General features: G+C 31.6%; 2 protein-coding genes across 2 annotated transcripts; both read left to right on the forward strand.

Moving 5' to 3' along the window:
* The first annotated feature begins 851 nt into the window (after positions 1-851).
* LOC114189919 (kinesin-like protein KIN-5B) lies at positions 852-7,259 on the forward strand. The gene is made up of 24 exons (XM_028078646.1): positions 852-996; positions 1,118-1,323; positions 1,418-1,547; positions 1,644-1,799; positions 1,899-2,236; positions 2,317-2,455; positions 2,837-2,934; positions 3,024-3,180; positions 3,260-3,329; positions 3,411-3,487; positions 3,750-3,803; positions 3,893-3,973; positions 4,054-4,165; positions 4,248-4,334; positions 4,584-4,759; positions 4,847-5,008; positions 5,123-5,230; positions 5,337-5,495; positions 5,580-5,663; positions 5,754-5,959; positions 6,145-6,246; positions 6,339-6,448; positions 6,540-6,691; positions 6,801-7,259. Exons 2-24 carry the CDS (start codon positions 1,142-1,144, stop codon positions 6,978-6,980), a joined length of 3,120 nt encoding a protein of 1,039 aa, XP_027934447.1. The 5' UTR covers positions 852-996; positions 1,118-1,141; the 3' UTR covers positions 6,981-7,259.
* Positions 7,260-9,190: 1,931 nt separating this feature from the next.
* Positions 9,191-9,873, forward strand: LOC114190553 (zinc finger protein ZAT11-like). The gene has a single exon (XM_028079490.1). It carries the CDS (start codon positions 9,302-9,304, stop codon positions 9,746-9,748), a length of 447 nt encoding a protein of 148 aa, XP_027935291.1. The 5' UTR covers positions 9,191-9,301; the 3' UTR covers positions 9,749-9,873.
* The last annotated feature ends 7,702 nt before the right edge of the window (positions 9,874-17,575 follow it).

The following is a 17,575-nucleotide window of genomic DNA, read 5'->3' on the forward strand; positions in this document are numbered from 1 at the left end:
AATAGGTAGAACACGGGCCATCCAGAACAAAAATGGAATTTACCAAAAAACCTGTAAAATGAATATGTGTTACTCGCTTAAGTTGAGGTATTTGGATAATATCCCGGAATCATTGTTTTCTTATATTTTAGATTAATCTGACATCAAATTGTTACAAAATTATAACTAAACACACTGAATCTCTTTAACACCTCCATCGCATACCTTTAATGCATCACCAAATTACAATCTTTCATAATTAAAAAAAAATGTTGTAATTTTAACCGTGACTTCTCTGCACGAAGTGATACTATGAAATACCACTTATCCAATATTTATAATTAATTCAACTTTATGTATATGCTCTACTTATATTTAAAAAATATGAATTCTATATTTATCATCAACATTTTATAAATTATTTTGGCTTAATTATATTTTTGGTTTTCAAAATGGAAGTAATTCTGATTTTGTTTTTCCAAATCCAACACCAATTTTATTTCATGAATACTAAATAAAAAAATAAAAAAATTCTTTTAGAGATTATAATTTAAGATTAATGATTTAAATTTCAAAATTTAGAATTTAAAATTATTTTTAATTTCATAAATTTTGTATTTAACTACTAAATATATATATTTTTTAATTTTCGAAGTTTTCTTAATTTAATAGTCCATTGAATTGTCTCACTTTTTTAAATTGAAAACATAATTCAACCGAATATTTTTAACTTTAGACATCAAAAGGTGGAAGGAACCAATTGTATTGTATTTTGGAATTTGGAAAGAAGAGTTTGAATTTTAAGTCCTACGCGCTGCTGAGTATTAATCACATAACGGCTATCCCAGCCTAGATATACTCTTATGTAGCCGTTGCCAAAGCAACACAACACTTCATTCACTTCAAAGTTTTTTTCAAACTCCTCTCTCTCTTCAAAAACACCAAAACAACGCCAAAAGCATAAGCACAAAAGCTTCCCCTTTCCACCCACATTCTTTTCTTAGATTCTCCGATCAAGTACGCGCTCTCCGTAATTTTGCATGTTCATATCGAATCGATGCAAAGATTAGAATCTGTTTTCAATTTTTATGTTATATACTCTCTTTTTTTTTTTCACGGTGGGCTTCATTTGATTTAGGGTTCGTAATTTTGAAGTGCGAAAATGATGCCATTGACGCCTGATCAGTCTAACAAGAAAGTTGGGTCCGGTATGACGGCTTCTCCGTCGCCGTTTCTCACTCCTCGCCCGGAACGACGCCGTCCTGATTCACGAGGTTCTGATCGGTGCCCCAACCGTCAGGACAAGGACAAAGAGACTAACGTCCAAGTTTTGCTTCGATGCAGGTTTCAATTTTACTTCATGACGAGCTGAAGCTATAAAATGGAACCAGATTTTTTATTAAACTTTGAATAATTGTTTTTTTATGCATAATGTCAGGCCATTTAGTGAAGATGAGCTCAGATCCAACGTTCCCAGGGTAGTGACATGTAGTGAAAACAAAAGGGAAGTTACTGTTATGCAGACTCTAGGTAACAAGCAAGTAGATAGAGTTTTCACCTTTGATAAGGTAGAGCTATATGAATCTTATGACCATTTACAAGTAAAAATAATAATATCTTGATACGATCTTATAGTTAACATTTTTTAATTTACATTTCTAAAGGTTTTTGGACCTAAAGCACAGCAAAGATCAATATACGAGCAAGCAATTGCCCCAATTGTGAATGAAGTTCTCGATGGTTTCAATTGCACTGTTTTCGCATATGGCCAGACAGGTACTGGCAAAACTTATACAATGGAAGGTGGCATGAGAAATAAGGTATGTACAATTTTGTCACACATTGTGTAGCAATGTGCATTTTTTTTTTTTGTGCACAGAAAGTGTGTTAGTGTCATTAAATGAGATTGCTTTATATAGGGTGGTGATTTACCTGCTGAGGCTGGTGTAATTCCAAGAGCAGTGCGTCAAATTTTTGATATTTTAGAAGCGCAGAATGCCGACTATAACATGAAAGTGACGTTCCTTGAGCTTTATAATGAAGAGATAACCGATTTGTTGTCCCCAGACGAGAATTCTAGGCCTACAGATGAAAAACAGAAGAAACCTATAACCCTTATGGAAGATGGAAAGGGCTGTGTGTTTGTGAGAGGCCTTGAAGAAGAATCAGTTTACAGCGTCAGTGAAATTTACACTCTATTGGAACGAGGAGCGTCGAAAAGGCGCACTGCAGAAACTTTGCTAAACAAGAGAAGCAGGTCTTTTTTTATTGAAGTTGTAGAAGTATTTCATGTTTGTAGAAGTATGTTTCGCTAAATGAAATGTTACTTTGGTGCAGCCGTTCTCATTCAGTCTTCACCATCACTGTGTATGTCAAGGAGACAGTGATTGGTGACGAGGAGTTGATTAAATGTGGCAAGCTCAATCTTGTCGATTTGGCAGGATCAGAAAATATAATGCGTTCAGGAGCGCGTGAGGTAAAAGAAAAATTTCTACTTGACTCTATTTTAGTTGACTAATTGTGGTTGGTAGTTTGTCATTTGGTCGAAATGCATTGTGATCAAAATATAGGTAATTTGATATATCATCTTCTCTGAACATTCTTTTTAATTACTTGAACTTTTAAATGATTGTGACAACTTATTGATTATAGTTGTAAGATTAGCAGTGTTCAGGAAGCTATTTTTCTACTGATTGTTCATGGTCTCCCTTTCTTTTTTTTCTTTTTTTTTTCGGGATTGTTTTCTGAAGCCTGACTAGGATCTATTTTTGAATTGACATTAAGTTTGCTCCCCTGTTATTTTATTATATGCATTTACAACCAGGATATATTATTATGCCGTCTAATAAAATTACAGGGGCGTGCTAGAGAAGCAGGTGAGATAAACAAGAGCTTACTCACCCTGGGACGTGTCATAAATGCACTTGTGGAACATTCTGCTCATGTGCCTTACAGGTTCATGTTAACAACATGTTCAATTACTATTGTTTAATTAAAACTTGAAAACGTTTGCCTTATTATCAATGTCATGTTCGTTGTTTCAGGGACAGTAAGCTTACAAGGATTTTGCGTGACTCCCTAGGAGGGAAAACAAAGACATGCATAATTGCTACTATTTCTCCTTCTGCTTATTGTATGGATGAAACACTAAGTACACTAGACTATGCTAGTCGAGCAAAAAGCATAAAGAATAAGCCTGAGGTCTGTTGCCACTGCTCTTATTGTCATTTACGTACAATTCTTCTAAAAGCAGTTTTAAAGCTTCGTGTGTTTTTAATAGGCAAACCAAAAGGTTTCAAAGGCCGTTTTGCTGAAGGACTTGTACATAGAAATTGAGAGGATGAAAGAAGGTACATTCATAACCATTTTTTAAGTTTAGGAATGTAGAGAATAGTTTGTATCTCATCTTTGCCTGTGAATATGGAACGCAGATATTCGAGCAGCAAGGGAAAAGAACGGTGTATATATTTCTCATGAAAGATTTGCCAAGGAAGAAACAGAAAAGAAGGTCTTACATTTGTTTTCAAAAAAATCCATAATGTAACAATAATACGATAAAGAAGTTTGTGAATGATGGCATCATAAGGAAAAACAAAAACACTTGTTTCAAAATTTTATTTTAATATTCATATGACTGAATATGGTGCTTTTGTCTTTTCCTGCAATACCGCATTTTCTGATTGAAAACTATATTTATATGTATATTGCATTTTTCATGATATTTGTTTAAATTTATCTAGCCTAATTTTTCTTATAACCTCTTCATTCAGGAAAGGAATGAGAAGATAGAACAGTTAGAGAATGACCTTAGCCTAAGTGAGAAGGTACTCCCTGACATTTCTTTGGTTGACATTTCTATTATTGTCTATGGAGAACTTTGTGGATAAGTTAATTCTTTCTCTCATATTTGCAGCAAGTGGAGAGCTTTCGAGAGCTCTATTTAACAGAGCAAGAACAGAAACTGGATTTAGAAAGCGAGCTTAAGGATTGCAAGGTTCTCTAAATACCTAGAATGTTTTCCTTCAGAAATTATTCTTGAAAAATATTGTCTCTCAATTTAAATTACTCTTTCAGGGGAATTTGGAAAAAACCAGAAACACCTTACATGATCTCCAAGAGAATTACAAGCAAGTTGTTTCAACCTTGAAGGAGAAGGAATACACCATTTCCAAGCTAATGAAGTCAGGTAATCAATTGATGGTTATGGAGGCACATATATTTTGTTTTTATTCAATTTACTCTGATTTTATTTACTTTGTTGTAAACAGAAACTGCCTTGATTGATCGTGCGAAGGAAATGTGCACTGATCTGAAGAATGCATCTGATGATATTAATTCACTGTCCTCGAATTTGGGTATGTTTTAATCTATAGAGATTTGAAATGCTTCCACAAGAAATCTGCTACATCACATGTGAAAAATGAAATTAAGGATATATCTTCCATTGCTCCTTATTTTTAGAAATTGATATGTTTCTGAATGGAACTATCAAGATCATCTATTAATTTGAAAATAATGATACACCCTGTTCCTGGGATTAGGAATGTGATGTGTTTGTGCACTTCCTAGATGTTTTATTAATGTATTATTATCCTTTTTTGCAGATCACAAAGAAAGATTGGAGGCAGAAAATCAAAAAATAATTTTGAATTTTGGGTCTCTCCTAAATGAGAGCTTAAAGGACTTGCATACGACCATTATGGGATCAGTTTCTCAACAACAGAAACAACTTAAAAGCATGGAAGACCATGTCAGCTCCTATCTTGCCAGTAAAAGTGATGTAAGACAAATGAAAACATCTAGTTGCAGTTGCAAATTATGTTTGCCACGTGTCCACCGTAGTTGATTTATGATAATCTTTTTTCAGGCTGCACAAACTCTAGAATCAAGGATCAAGAAAATGACAGGAATTTACACTTCAGGGGTAGAAACCATGAAGGAGCTAAGTAATACATTGCACATGAAAGCTACATCGGATATGGAACTGATACAATCTAAAGTGTCATCACAAACATTGGCAGTTGAAAATGTAAAAATACAAGAAATAAGTTGATTGATCTTTAATTTCAACATTTATCTGCTCTAATTTTTAGTTCTATTCTCCTATCTTATCTAAAGTTGATTACACTGTGCCTCCTTACAGTTTCTTGCCACTGCTGTTTCTGAAGCCAAGGATGTTATATGCAACATCCAGAATTCTATTGATGAGCAAAAGCAGCTGCTAGCATTCTCACTTCAACAGCAAGAGCAAGTACGTTTCATTTGTAACTATTCTTTTGGTTAAGTTTATTTTTTGTATACAAATATAAGAGCTATAGTTTTAATCGTGCCATTGAAAACTTCATGGACCAACGTAGGGATTACAACGAAGTATAACTTCAGCACGAGTAGCTTCAGAGGCAGCTATAAACTTTTTTGATGACATTCATCTACGTTCTTCAAGTGTCATGAAAGTTCTTGAAGAAACTCAAAATGAGAGGTTCGAGCAGTTAGCGAACTTTGAGAAGAAGTTTAAGGTATGCGGATACTGAGCCACTTATACACCGCGATCTCTAACGTCAGACTCATGAGGGTTGGTTTTTTCCTTTAACCTGAAACAGGAAGAGGTCGAGAGAGAGGAGGCGCAGGCCTTACAGAAAATTGCAGTGATTTTGGCAACCTTGACATCTAATAGGACTGCTATGGTCAGTAGAGTGCACTATTGTTTTAACTCCTTGGTGTTGTACATGTTATAATAAGTACAGGATCACTGACTTCTGAAGAATATGTATTAGGTCTCAGAGGCATCAACAAATATTAAGGACGCAAGCATGCAACAGTCTAAGAGATTACAGCTAGAGATGCTCAACATGCAGCAAGTTTCAAAAGATGGTACCAAGGAAGTTAGTGGGTATGTAGAGAATGTGAAAAGTCATTTTGTGGAGCAAATATTCTCGGCCAGTGATATTAATGCTACCATGGAGAATTGCCTACTGGACTGGTGAGCTTTCGTTTGTTCTGTTCTGCTATTTTTTCTTCATTATTTCTCTTTGGTTTAGAGGATAGTATAGACAAACACAGGGTTTGTCTATCTATAGAGAACTATAGAACTATGCCAGTGATTTGAATGAATTTTCTAAAACTAGCGGAAATTTCAAACTTACATATTTTTATAATGTTATGCAGCTCAAAGACCGTAGAGTGTTCTAGGAAGCAGTGGGAAAATGTCAACTCGTCCTCCTGTAATCTCCTCAAGAACAATCTTGCAGAGATAGAATTCACAGTGAAGTAAGTTTTGCTGGTTCATGTCAGACTTGATCTTAATGAGCCACAGGAAGTTAAAATTTATAATATTTTCAACTTTTATTAATGCATGACAGGGAAAACGTCTTATCAAATCATGCTCTTAAGCAAGAAATTGTGTCTGCATCACTATCTGTGGATTCAGATTACGATGCAGTAACACACACTCTGCTGGCAGATGTAAATGGTAAATTCTAGTCCTTACATTTATATTTTATTCCCATTCTTTCGTTTATGTCTCAAATTGGATCGAGTCGAACAAACTTCAATAACTCCAGGTGCACTGATGCTGGACCATGAGAATAAGAAGGCAATTGATTCCATGACCACAACATGGTTGGAGCAACTTAACTCATTACAAGATAAGCATGGCGAAGATGTATCAAATATCCATGTTCAAGCAGAAAAAAGCCTGGTTAAAGATTACTTGGTACATATTTTCTTATATTCTGTTGAGACTTTGCGTAACTCTTTAGTTTTTACTATTTGTCTTGTGAAATAAATTTTAAAAAGTTATTTTCTCTTCTTTATGTGAAAAGGTTGATCAGAATGAAAGATCTCAGAAAAGAATTATATCAGTTCCCAGCCCGGCTTCCTTTGAGGAGATGAGGACATTGATCTCAGAAGACAAGTGCGCTGAGAACCCTCTAAAATCGATTCATGCAGAAAGCAAAACTCCAAATCGAACTCCTTTTGCAGACGTGAATTCAGTCAATTGACAATTGTTAGAAAGTTATATGAAAATGAAACTCCACAAAGCTCATCACTTGATGAGCACTCTCTCTAACATGGACCCATAGAGACTGTTTTGCATGTTCTTTGCATCGTATTTTTCACTGTTTTTCAAAATCTTCTGCTCCTTTTTCCCTTGTGAGAAGTGTGAAAAGAAACTTCACTTCCGCGTGAAGCCCACCTTGCGTCTCTTTCTCCCACTCCCTTAAAGCATGTTCCAACACTGATCTTTCGTCCATTCTAGAAACTCGGTGCTTTTCAACACAAACATCGGATCTAACCGGTGACTCAACGCAAACAACTTTCAAACTTATGTTTTTTCATCCTCTTTTTATGAAATCCACTGAGAAAACCATGTTTTATTACACTAAATTGGCCTACTGCGCCGTAGTCTGTGTTCATTGAAGACTTAAAATTATAAGTAACATGCATGAGCGTTTACATAGAACCAACTTTCTAATTAGGATCTTCATTACATCAAATAACAATGTCATCTTATCCTAAAATATCACTATTAACTTTGCTACAACAAATTTATTTATTTTTTAATATCTATTACATTAAACTAAGAATACAAAAACAAAATACATTTTAAAGATTTATCTTATAAGTTTATTATTACGATTGGTGTTTTTGATACACATTTTTGCACTTTTTATTTCAATTTTACCTTCTTAATTACTATTTTTTAAATTTAAATAATAATTTATAATAAAAAAAATAATTTTTCAATTTTCATTTCAATAATTTACTTTTTAAATTCAAATAATTACTCATTACAAAAGAAATATTTACTCTTCTATCATTTTAGTAACTATTTTTTCAAATTTAAATAATTACTCATAATATTATTCACACAACTTGTAATATCTTTTATTTTAATAACTAAAATTTATTTTATCTATTATATTTTCAATTTTGCTCTTTTAATTATTACTTTTAAAATTTAATAATTTATAAATATTTAAAAAATATAGTTTTTTGTGTTTACTAGTTATTAATATAAATTATTTTATCCTTATCGGTATAAACTATTTTAATAATTGATTACTTTTTAAATTTTGTAACTGTATTTTTACAACTATTTTCTGAAAATATAATTTTTTATAAATTTAACATTTTTTATTTCAATAATATTTAAAAAATTACTTTTATTTTTTATTATCATAAAGTAAAAATACACACGTGTGCGTCTAAACACATGTTTTTCGCTAGTAAAAGTAATAATAATAATATGATTATTATTGAACTTATTCTATATTATATCAACCCAAATATGAATTTTAGAAATACTATTGTTTTTCAGATATCAAATGGTATATATACTATTATATAACACAGATGATCTCATTTGGTGTATATATACCTTAATTTTAATTTTATCCTTTCGGTAACTTCCTTTCTAAATTAAAATATATCTTTTTACTAATTTTACTTTTTAATCAACTTTTTTTTATTTGTTATTTTTATTAATTTGACATTTTTAAACAAATAATTATTTACAGAATAAAAAAATATCAACGGATAATAAATTTATTGTTTCTATTATTATAGAAAAAAAGTAAAGCCACTAGTATTTTTTTAAAGTTATTATAGAACAGAAAAAAAAATATAATATACAAAATATTATTTTTATTAAATTAAATGATAATAAATATGAGATAAGAAGTAACTTGGCTTTTTCTTCGCCAACTTAACACTACTACTAGAAGTGGAATATTCTAAGCAACGGAAGCTTCATGGAAGTGTTATGTATATCCTTTATTACCTCAGTGCTCATGGACCTTTCACTCGGTGGTCCCTCCCACGTCGCTCAGTATTCTGCGTGCTCCTCAAGTCAAAGACTCGACTCGTCCGATCAACCGTAAAATATCTTAAATTTAGTTCCAATTTAATATATTTTTAGTTATACTCCCTCTGGTAAAGGAAACTTTTTTATTTAAACTCTTTCTCTTGATAATATTTAGTATTCTTTATCTCTATATTAGATGATATGTAGTATTCGTGAGAAAAAAAAATAAAAACAGACTATAAAGTTTCATAAATATTTTATTAGATTGAACATAATTTATTTCACTTCTTAATTCTTCTAATAGGAGCTTAAGTGAGCCGTTACGGAAACAGAAAGGCGTAGTGACGTAATTGCAGGAAAGTCAAAGTTATTATTGATGTAACCGAGTATCTTAACTAGGTGAACAAAACGGACTTTTGTCCCAATCTCACTTTTTGACTCATCAACAATGGCCTATAAATACTCCGTTACAGCCTCAAGTGTTTTGCCACATAACACAACCACATTCAATTAAACATGGTAGTCATTCTGAAGAGACAGGGAGAAAAGGAATCACAAGAGATTAAGGATTTGGTGAAGAGTTTTACGCCACAGGAGTTCCAGTGCAAGACGTGTAACCGCAAATTCTCGTCGTTCCAAGCGCTCGGCGGCCACCGGGCCAGCCACAAAAAGCCCAAGTTGGAGGGAGATCTGAGTCAGGACCGGAAGCCCAAAACCCACGAGTGTTCCATTTGCGGGCGGGGATTCTCGTTGGGCCAGGCCCTGGGAGGGCACATGAGAAAACACAGGGATGCCGTGAACGAAGGGTTTTCTTCAGTTATCGCGGAAGCACCGCTTCTGAAACGTTCGAATAGCAGCAAGAGGGTGATGTGCTTGGAGTTGGATCTGAACCTAACGCCGTTGGAAAATGACTTGAAGTTGCTGTTCGGAAACAAGGCTCCTACGGTGCATCTTTCCTTGTAGATTTTTCTCATTCTTTCATTATTTTTTGTACAAATTTTTCGTTATTCACTAATTGAATTCAGCTGTGTGCTGCTTCTGTAAGATGATAGTGTGTGTTTATATCAGTAACTGATCGGAAATTCTGACGGTGGATTTGTGTTTCGCGTGCGTTCTGAGGAAGAAGCGTGAAAGATAGATAAATTGGCGTTGCGTTTTCGTAAGGTGTTCGTTTTGATGTTGCTTAACGCGTATCGGGTAGTAACGTGGATCATTACTATAACCTTAGAAACGTGAATTTTTTATCTAAATAGTATATTAATCTTTTCTTATATTTATGAATATAAATAAATCTTAATATTTTATAAATAAAGAAAATTGAAAGTTCGTTTGTTATATTTTTTAACATATAATAAATTTAAAATAGTGACTAAAAAACGATTTGAATGTTTAATTATTTGAGTAATTGAAAATGAGTTGCATCAAATTCGATGAACATAAACTTAAAAAAAGATAAACATTTAGTTAAGTTAAATGTGTATCATGTGATGTTATGGTTCTTCTAATCACAAATATTTTTTTAAGGATTTATTTATGTCGATATTTGATTTAGATAAATAGTTCAATATACATCTCATGATTCTTCACCTTGCACGTTTGGGTGTAAAAAGTTAAGCCATATTTTTGTAATCGATCATTTTGTGAAATGTCGAAGTTAGATTTAAATTTGTATTTAATCATACACAATCTTTTGATTAACAACTTTAACTGAACATTGGTCAACAGTTGATTTGGGTGACTTCTTTACCGTCTTTGTATTGTAATAATTAGATTATGTTGTATAATAGTTGATGAAAAAACTAGTTGTCTTAGATTCTCAGTTGTAACATTTGTAACATTTGTAGGTGATACCATAGTAGACTTTCCATTATGGTGGTGTTCGTGTGTGGAAAAAATCGAGAGTGGTGAATTGGTTTGTTAATGAAAATTGTATTTTTAAATTTTTTCCCTTTTGATATCAAATTTAATTAAAATCATTTTCTCTTAAGTCTTCGATGTATCTCTTGAATACAAACATTGTTTATTTCCTCAACATTTCAACATGTATCATCATTAAGTTTTTCACACTTCTCCATAAGTCATCATCATCATCAAAACTCTTTATTGAAGCAAGATGTCCATCTTCTTCTTTTTGTCAACAATCCCCCCCTTTTATATGATGATAAAAATTGTTAAGGACTTAAGTAGTTAATCTAGAAGAGAGATAAATAACTTTTCTCTCACTTTTTAAATCACACGGTAGTATAGTATAAGATATCAATATAATCATATATATCCCCATCAAAGAGGTACAAGTTATCACAAGATATTAACACAAGTATATCTCCCCCGTTTTTTTATCATAATAAAAAAAATTAACTCTTTAGATAACTCTCCCTAAAAAAAGAGAAGTTAATAAAATTGAACTCCCTCTTAATTAAGGATTTCATAATAAAATACTTATATTTTCTACCCCTTTTTATAGTCAAAAAGAATAGTATAAGAGATAAACTCCCCCTACATGTAATATTCTACCTTTTCAATAAAACAAAACTTTCCATAGTGATTGTGCAAGCTACTATTGTGACTTACTAAACTAGGCCCTACATACCCATTTTCACTATTTTGGACATTTTACAAAGGCTTAATCAACTTCATAATATAAAGTACAAATCTTCCAATATTTGCTTGAAGTTCCTTGCTTTTATCATCACCAAAATCTTGTAATTCATCTTCTTGTTTTGACAACAATAAGTGCTTTAAAGTAAAATATCTCTTAGGTAGAATTGATAAGTTTGGGATGTGTGGAAGATGTTGTAATGGGTGAATATAGAAGTTTCATAAACAAGTTCCATGTAATGAACCAACACACTTTGATGAGTGAAAATTTATGCCTTCATTTAGCCTTTAATCTTGGTTTCTTAATTGGTTTTTGTGCTTAAAATGTTTTTTAATTGTGATTTATTCTAAGATATCTAAATGAGCTTAAAATATTATATGTTAAAATTAGTTTTTTAGTTGCACAAAATACTCTTTGGATATTCTGAAGTGTTTTGATGTAGTTGAAGTTAAGTTTAAGCTCATGGATTAACTAAGCTATAAGAAACCAAGCCCAGCATTGCATGAATAAGGCAAGAAAAATATGAAAAAAAAGTGAAGAAATGGTGCTTGCTAAAAAACTAAATTTGGCTAAACCAAGAAGAGGGAATGAGCAACAAAATTTAGACCTTTCGATTTTCTCTATCTTTTTCAACAAAAAGGGCCTTGATAATTCAATAATGTTTATGATAAAAGGTAATTAGGACAAATATATCTTTACATATTTTATTTGATAATAACTATATAAACTACCAATTTTTTTTTTAATTATATAAAAACAATATTAAAAGATAATAACTACCAATTTTTTTTTTTTGAATCTAGCAAGATCTTCTTAAATATTTTTAAATCTCCATAACAATCAAATATTTTTTGAAGATATCGGATTTATTTAAAAAATAATTGGAGGAGATTACATTATCAGAAAGAAGATTACAACAACAGAAAAACTAGAAACAAAATTAGTCTAACTTTTATATAAAGAGACTTATAGAAACCCATAAAAAGATCTTAGAAACCCTTTGGTGGTCTAGTCTCATCCTTTCCACCATCTTTCATATCCTCCCATTTATTCTCTTTTATTTTTATGTTACTTTTACGTTCCATGGAGTGCTAAACCTCCAAGATCGATTATGTTGTAATTTCTTAACTAGATTTTAAGGTTAGGTGAATAAATTTATTTGTTCTTTTTATTCTTGTGAGTTATTTTTATCTATCTCTTTTTCTCTTAATCAAGTAAAAATGATGATTTTTACATTGTAACAAGTTAACACGATGTTAAATTATACATAACATAACAATCATATAAGTCCAAGAATTTTTAATTTTAATTGAGAAGTTACTTTGATTAAAGTTATAAAATTTCATATGATTGAATGTGTTTTGCCAATAATTGAGAAGTTACTTTGATTAAAGATGAAAACTTTAATTAGAATTAATCAACAAATTTACTTTGGTTAATTATATTTTTACTATATATAAGAGGTAAACGAATATACATGATTATGCATAGTACAATTTAATTGAGAAGTTACTTTGGTTAAATTTGCTATGAGTAATCTAAAAGTTGTTGCTTTTGATTGAGATGTTACTTTGGTTAAAAGTGAGGAAGCCAACACATTAATTAAGAAGTTTCATGGATTAATTTGAAATCTTAGACAAAAAATCAATAATAATAATCTTTAGAAAATCAATGAAGAATCATATCTTTAAAAAGCAATGAAATCAACCTATTTTCTTTACAATTGTTATATATATATATATATATATCTTTTTCAATTTTATTTATTTTATCATTTATTTTTTATTCAATCTTTTATTTATTTGATTTATCTTTATTTTCTTGTACTATTTCTATTTTATTCGATTAACTCTTTTATATAGTTTTTATAAGAATGAATTTGTTAGGAATCAACATTTTGTTTGTTGGGAAATGGCTTTAGGGTTACTTTACCTTTAGTAATCTTTTTGGTTGCTTTTCTTACAATATTGAAATTGTTATTGATAATTAGTATTCATTTGATCACTTCAATGACAATGTTATCACACTTTCATAGCCACACATTACAACCAAACAAGATTAAAAGCGCAGTGTTTTCACTAACATTGTAATTGGAAGTATCAATCAGGCAATCTTGTGTACTATAAACAATTGAGATATAAGAATAGTTTAGGGTCACACATAATTTCACAACATATTTATGAAATTGTGGATATTGACCCATCTACCCTAATGGCCACCATAATTGGACCTATCAAGTCCTCTATGGGGTACACTTTCAATATATAAAGACTTAGTTAACAAAACAACAAGTTATTGAAAATGTGTATGACAATTAGGGGTTTTCAAACAGTCAGACCCAACAGGCTTGGCTCGCCATCCCTCCAAAGAAAAGGTGGTCGGGTTGAAATTTTTAACTTACCAACCCATTTTGATTTGATCTACCTATCTCGCCAAATTGGCATGCCAAAGGTGGGCCACCTTATCCCAACCCACTAACCCGTTTTTTATTTTAATTTAAAAATTAAAATAAAAAATAATTTAAAAAAAGAATTTTCTATATATGATTAAATTCAAATTTTTACACTTACATAATAAGTTCCAATTTTTAGTTATACTATAGTAATATAACATGTAAATTTAATAATTATTTTAATTTACCTAATTAAAAATATCAGTTATTCAATTAAAGCGTAGAAAATATTAATATGATTAAATATATTGGAGATGTGAATGAATTTCATAAAAAAAATAAACAATTAGAAGAAATATAAATATAAAGTGTATAATATATATATATATATATATATATATATATATATATATATATATATAAACGTTTTTTTTTAAAAAGTGGTGTCTGCCGTATGGTAGGACGAGTTACAATTGTTAGCCTATTTTTGTCCAGTAGACCATCTCGGTCCCGCCATTTTTAGCAGGCCAAAATAGGCCAAGCTAACCCATTTTGCCACCCATAATGGCAATTGGTAAGAATTGTCCCACAAATTCTCCAACCTATTGCAAGTCCTGTCTGAATTTATTTATGGTTTAAAGTATTGAATGGCCACACAATTGACATATTATGGCAAATAGTTACTATAAGTCAAAGTCTACTTTAAAATATTGTTCTAGACCAATAAGTCATGCATTGATGAGTTTCAATTTGGCAAACCACTAGTACAAGTGGATGACACATTCTTATATGATAAATATAAAGCCACCTTTGTGGTTGCAATTTGATACTTTGAAAAAGGCGCTCACCACTACTCCTATCATCCAGTCATCCGACTGGACATTACCATTCAAGTTGATGTGTGATGCATCAAACTTTGCAGTAGAAGCAATGCACAAAGAGGTATTTTAGAAACTTTGATTAATTTTAGAAACTTTCATATGATTGCATGAGTTTTTGCTAATAATTGAGAAGTTACTTTGATTAAAGGTGAAAACTTATATTAGAATTAATCAAGAAGTTACTTTGGTTAATTAGCTTTTTACTAGATATAAGAGGTAAAAGAATGGACATGATTAGGATTAGTAATATTTAATTGAGAAGTTACTTTGGTTAAATTTACTAGGATTAATTTACAAAGTTCTTGCTTTTAATTGAGAAGTTACTTTAGTTAAAAGTGAGGACGTCAACAAATTAATTAAGAAGTTACATTGATTAATTTGAAATCTTCAACAAGAAATCAATAACAATAATCTTTAGAAAACCAATAATGAATCCTATTTTGAAAGAGTAATGGAATTGACCTATTTACTATTATTGTGTTTACAATATTTTATTTGCGTGCATTTATTCTTTGCATATCAAAACACCATATTTTTATAGTTACTAGTTTTAATTGCATTTTTATAAGAATAAAATATTTGAAATCAATTCCGTATTCATTGAGAAACGACTCGAGGTTAACTTAACCCTAACTAGTTTGTTCACTACTAATTTGGCAATACTAAAGTTGCTAAAGTTAAGTAGTGGTAATTTGATCGCTTCACGACAATGATATCAAATTTGGCCTCGTTGCTGGGGAGGGTGGCAACTGAGAGAGGAAAAAGATTAGGGTTAAGGTTTTTGTTTGGGAAGGAAATGATGACATGACAAGTTTTGATTGGTAAGTTTAGTGGGTGGAGGATTGCCACATGACATGATCTGGTTGAGTGAAGTTTAAGTGGTAGGATGGGTGCAACTTAGTAAAAACTATGGGTGCAAAACAGGTTTTTAGGTGGTCCACTTGTAGGAGGAGTGTGTAAAATAAAAACTAGGGGTGCATTTAGCTCCTGAATTATTTCTTTCCATAATTTTCTAATTTTGGACTTATTTTGTAACTTTGAATATTTCAAATCCACACTTTTAATGACCCAAATTAAATTCTAGCTACATTAACAAACGTTAGAATATCCAATAATATTTTATGCAACTAAAATCAATTTTTACGCCATTTTAAACTTACGTACTCAATAAATCCAATAATCACAAATCCTAATTAAATCAATCCTTAAGCACAAAAATTCTATTAAATCCCCAAATTTAAACATTAAATGAGGAAAAAAAGTTGAACTCATCACAATTGTACAAGAGGGGAGAAACAACATACTTCCAATTATCTCTTGTTGTTTTTTATGTGAGATGACTAATGTTTTTTTTTCTTAAAAAACCTAAAGAGGTACATCACACCTCAAGAGTATTTCTACTTAATTATGGACTATCACACCTCCATTCATGGGCATACACATTAAAGGAGAGTGAATGGATTGTAGATAACCTTGTGTCTGTCTATACATTTGACACATTGCACATAATTTCATGAGGCAGTTCAAACACACAACACTTAAAAAAAGATCTTGTACATATGGATAAGCATTTTTTTTCAAAATGAAAATTTTAATTAAAAATGTGTACTCCTTTCTACCTTAACTTGTTTTATTGGATATGCAACATATGCAATGATTAAGCCTCAAACAAACTACTATTAAAACATAATAAGGGAAGTGAATCCAAAAACAACACATTGAATTGGCGAAATTCTTAAAAATAAGTGGCCACTTGCATAGGACGATAATAGATGATGGGGTCACTTGACAACCAACTTAGTTGAATCCAAAAATTCAGCAACATAAAAGGAATCTTCCATAATCATTGCCACATATACCAAGTGAAGCAATTTTTCACAAAAAAAAAAGGAAAGTGGTTGCAATGATTTGGTCTTGTCTATTCCGAAGTTGCATCAAAGGTACTAAAGGATGCATATATTTTGTCAAACACTCATAAGGTACTTGAATTTGATAGAAGCGTTACAAGGTTCTTGGTGAAAGAGATGACCAACCTAAGAGAATTTAGATTAGCTAAAAAGCTTTGTCGTTTGACTAAATGAAAGTGGTGCAATTGTTAAAAGTTTAAGAAGCTTCACCTCTATGTGTTTTATATGCTTCCAACATGCAAACATGTCCACCACAATTTTGAGGTTCGATAAAATCAATTATATGACAATTTGTTTAAGGAGCTTGAACACGAAGATTATTAGCCAACACATGAAAGTCCACAACTTTACCTCATTACAACAACAAAAAGAAGTTCCAAATGTTGTCCCAAATTAATAAAAGTTAGTGTAAAATGAATAATAGGTAACAAATTTGTCCAAAGTAATACTCTTATTATCAAACTTCATGATACACATCACTGATTCGACAATTCTGAACTTAAGAGTCTCAACTTTCCTTCCCTTCAATAATTCACTAGTGCATTTTACGCTTTTTAACTCAGACTTTATGCCTCGGTCATAGTGGAAACGAGGCATATAAACACACTGTGGCAGTTTTGTAATTTATGCAACATTTTATGTCCCGGTTACTAGTTGACCCGAGGCATAAACTGGTCTTATGCCTCGGTTCTAAGGGACCCGAGGCCTAAAGCCACTCCAAAATTTCCCTCCTCCCACCACTTGGATTTTTAAACTTAAAACAAAAATTTTATGCACCGGTTGATAATGACCCGAGGCAGTATAGCTAGTTAAAATGGTCAGCCTTAGGCCTAAATCCCTTTCTTCAATCCTTTGCAGGAAACCCTAGACGCAGACGAACATCTCCCCCACCAAGCTTCTTCTTCATCCTTCATGCGGGAACGTCACCCCACCAAGAACTACCGCAAACGAACCTTCCTGCTGCCAACCAAAGCCGTCGCTGGAGCAATCGTCAGAACCGACGACGTCACT

This window comes from Vigna unguiculata, chromosome 7 (assembly GCF_004118075.2).
Source record: "Vigna unguiculata cultivar IT97K-499-35 chromosome 7, ASM411807v1, whole genome shotgun sequence".
NCBI classification, from domain to species: Eukaryota; Viridiplantae; Streptophyta; class Magnoliopsida; order Fabales; family Fabaceae; genus Vigna; species Vigna unguiculata.

Excerpts from the sequence above, each read along its gene's own strand:
- LOC114189919 (XM_028078646.1), top strand. The coding sequence starts at position 1,142 with ATGATGCCATTGACGCCTGATCAGTCTAACAAGAAAGTTGGGTCCGGT. Across the intron at positions 2,456-2,836 it reads TGCGTTCAGGAGCGCGTGAG|GGGCGTGCTAGAGAAGCAGG; the intron begins GTAAAAGAAAAA and ends ATAAAATTACAG. Across the intron at positions 5,496-5,579 it reads ACTTTGAGAAGAAGTTTAAG|GAAGAGGTCGAGAGAGAGGA; the intron begins GTATGCGGATAC and ends AACCTGAAACAG.
- LOC114190553 (XM_028079490.1), top strand. The coding sequence starts at position 9,302 with ATGGTAGTCATTCTGAAGAGACAGGGAGAAAAGGAATCACAAGAGATT.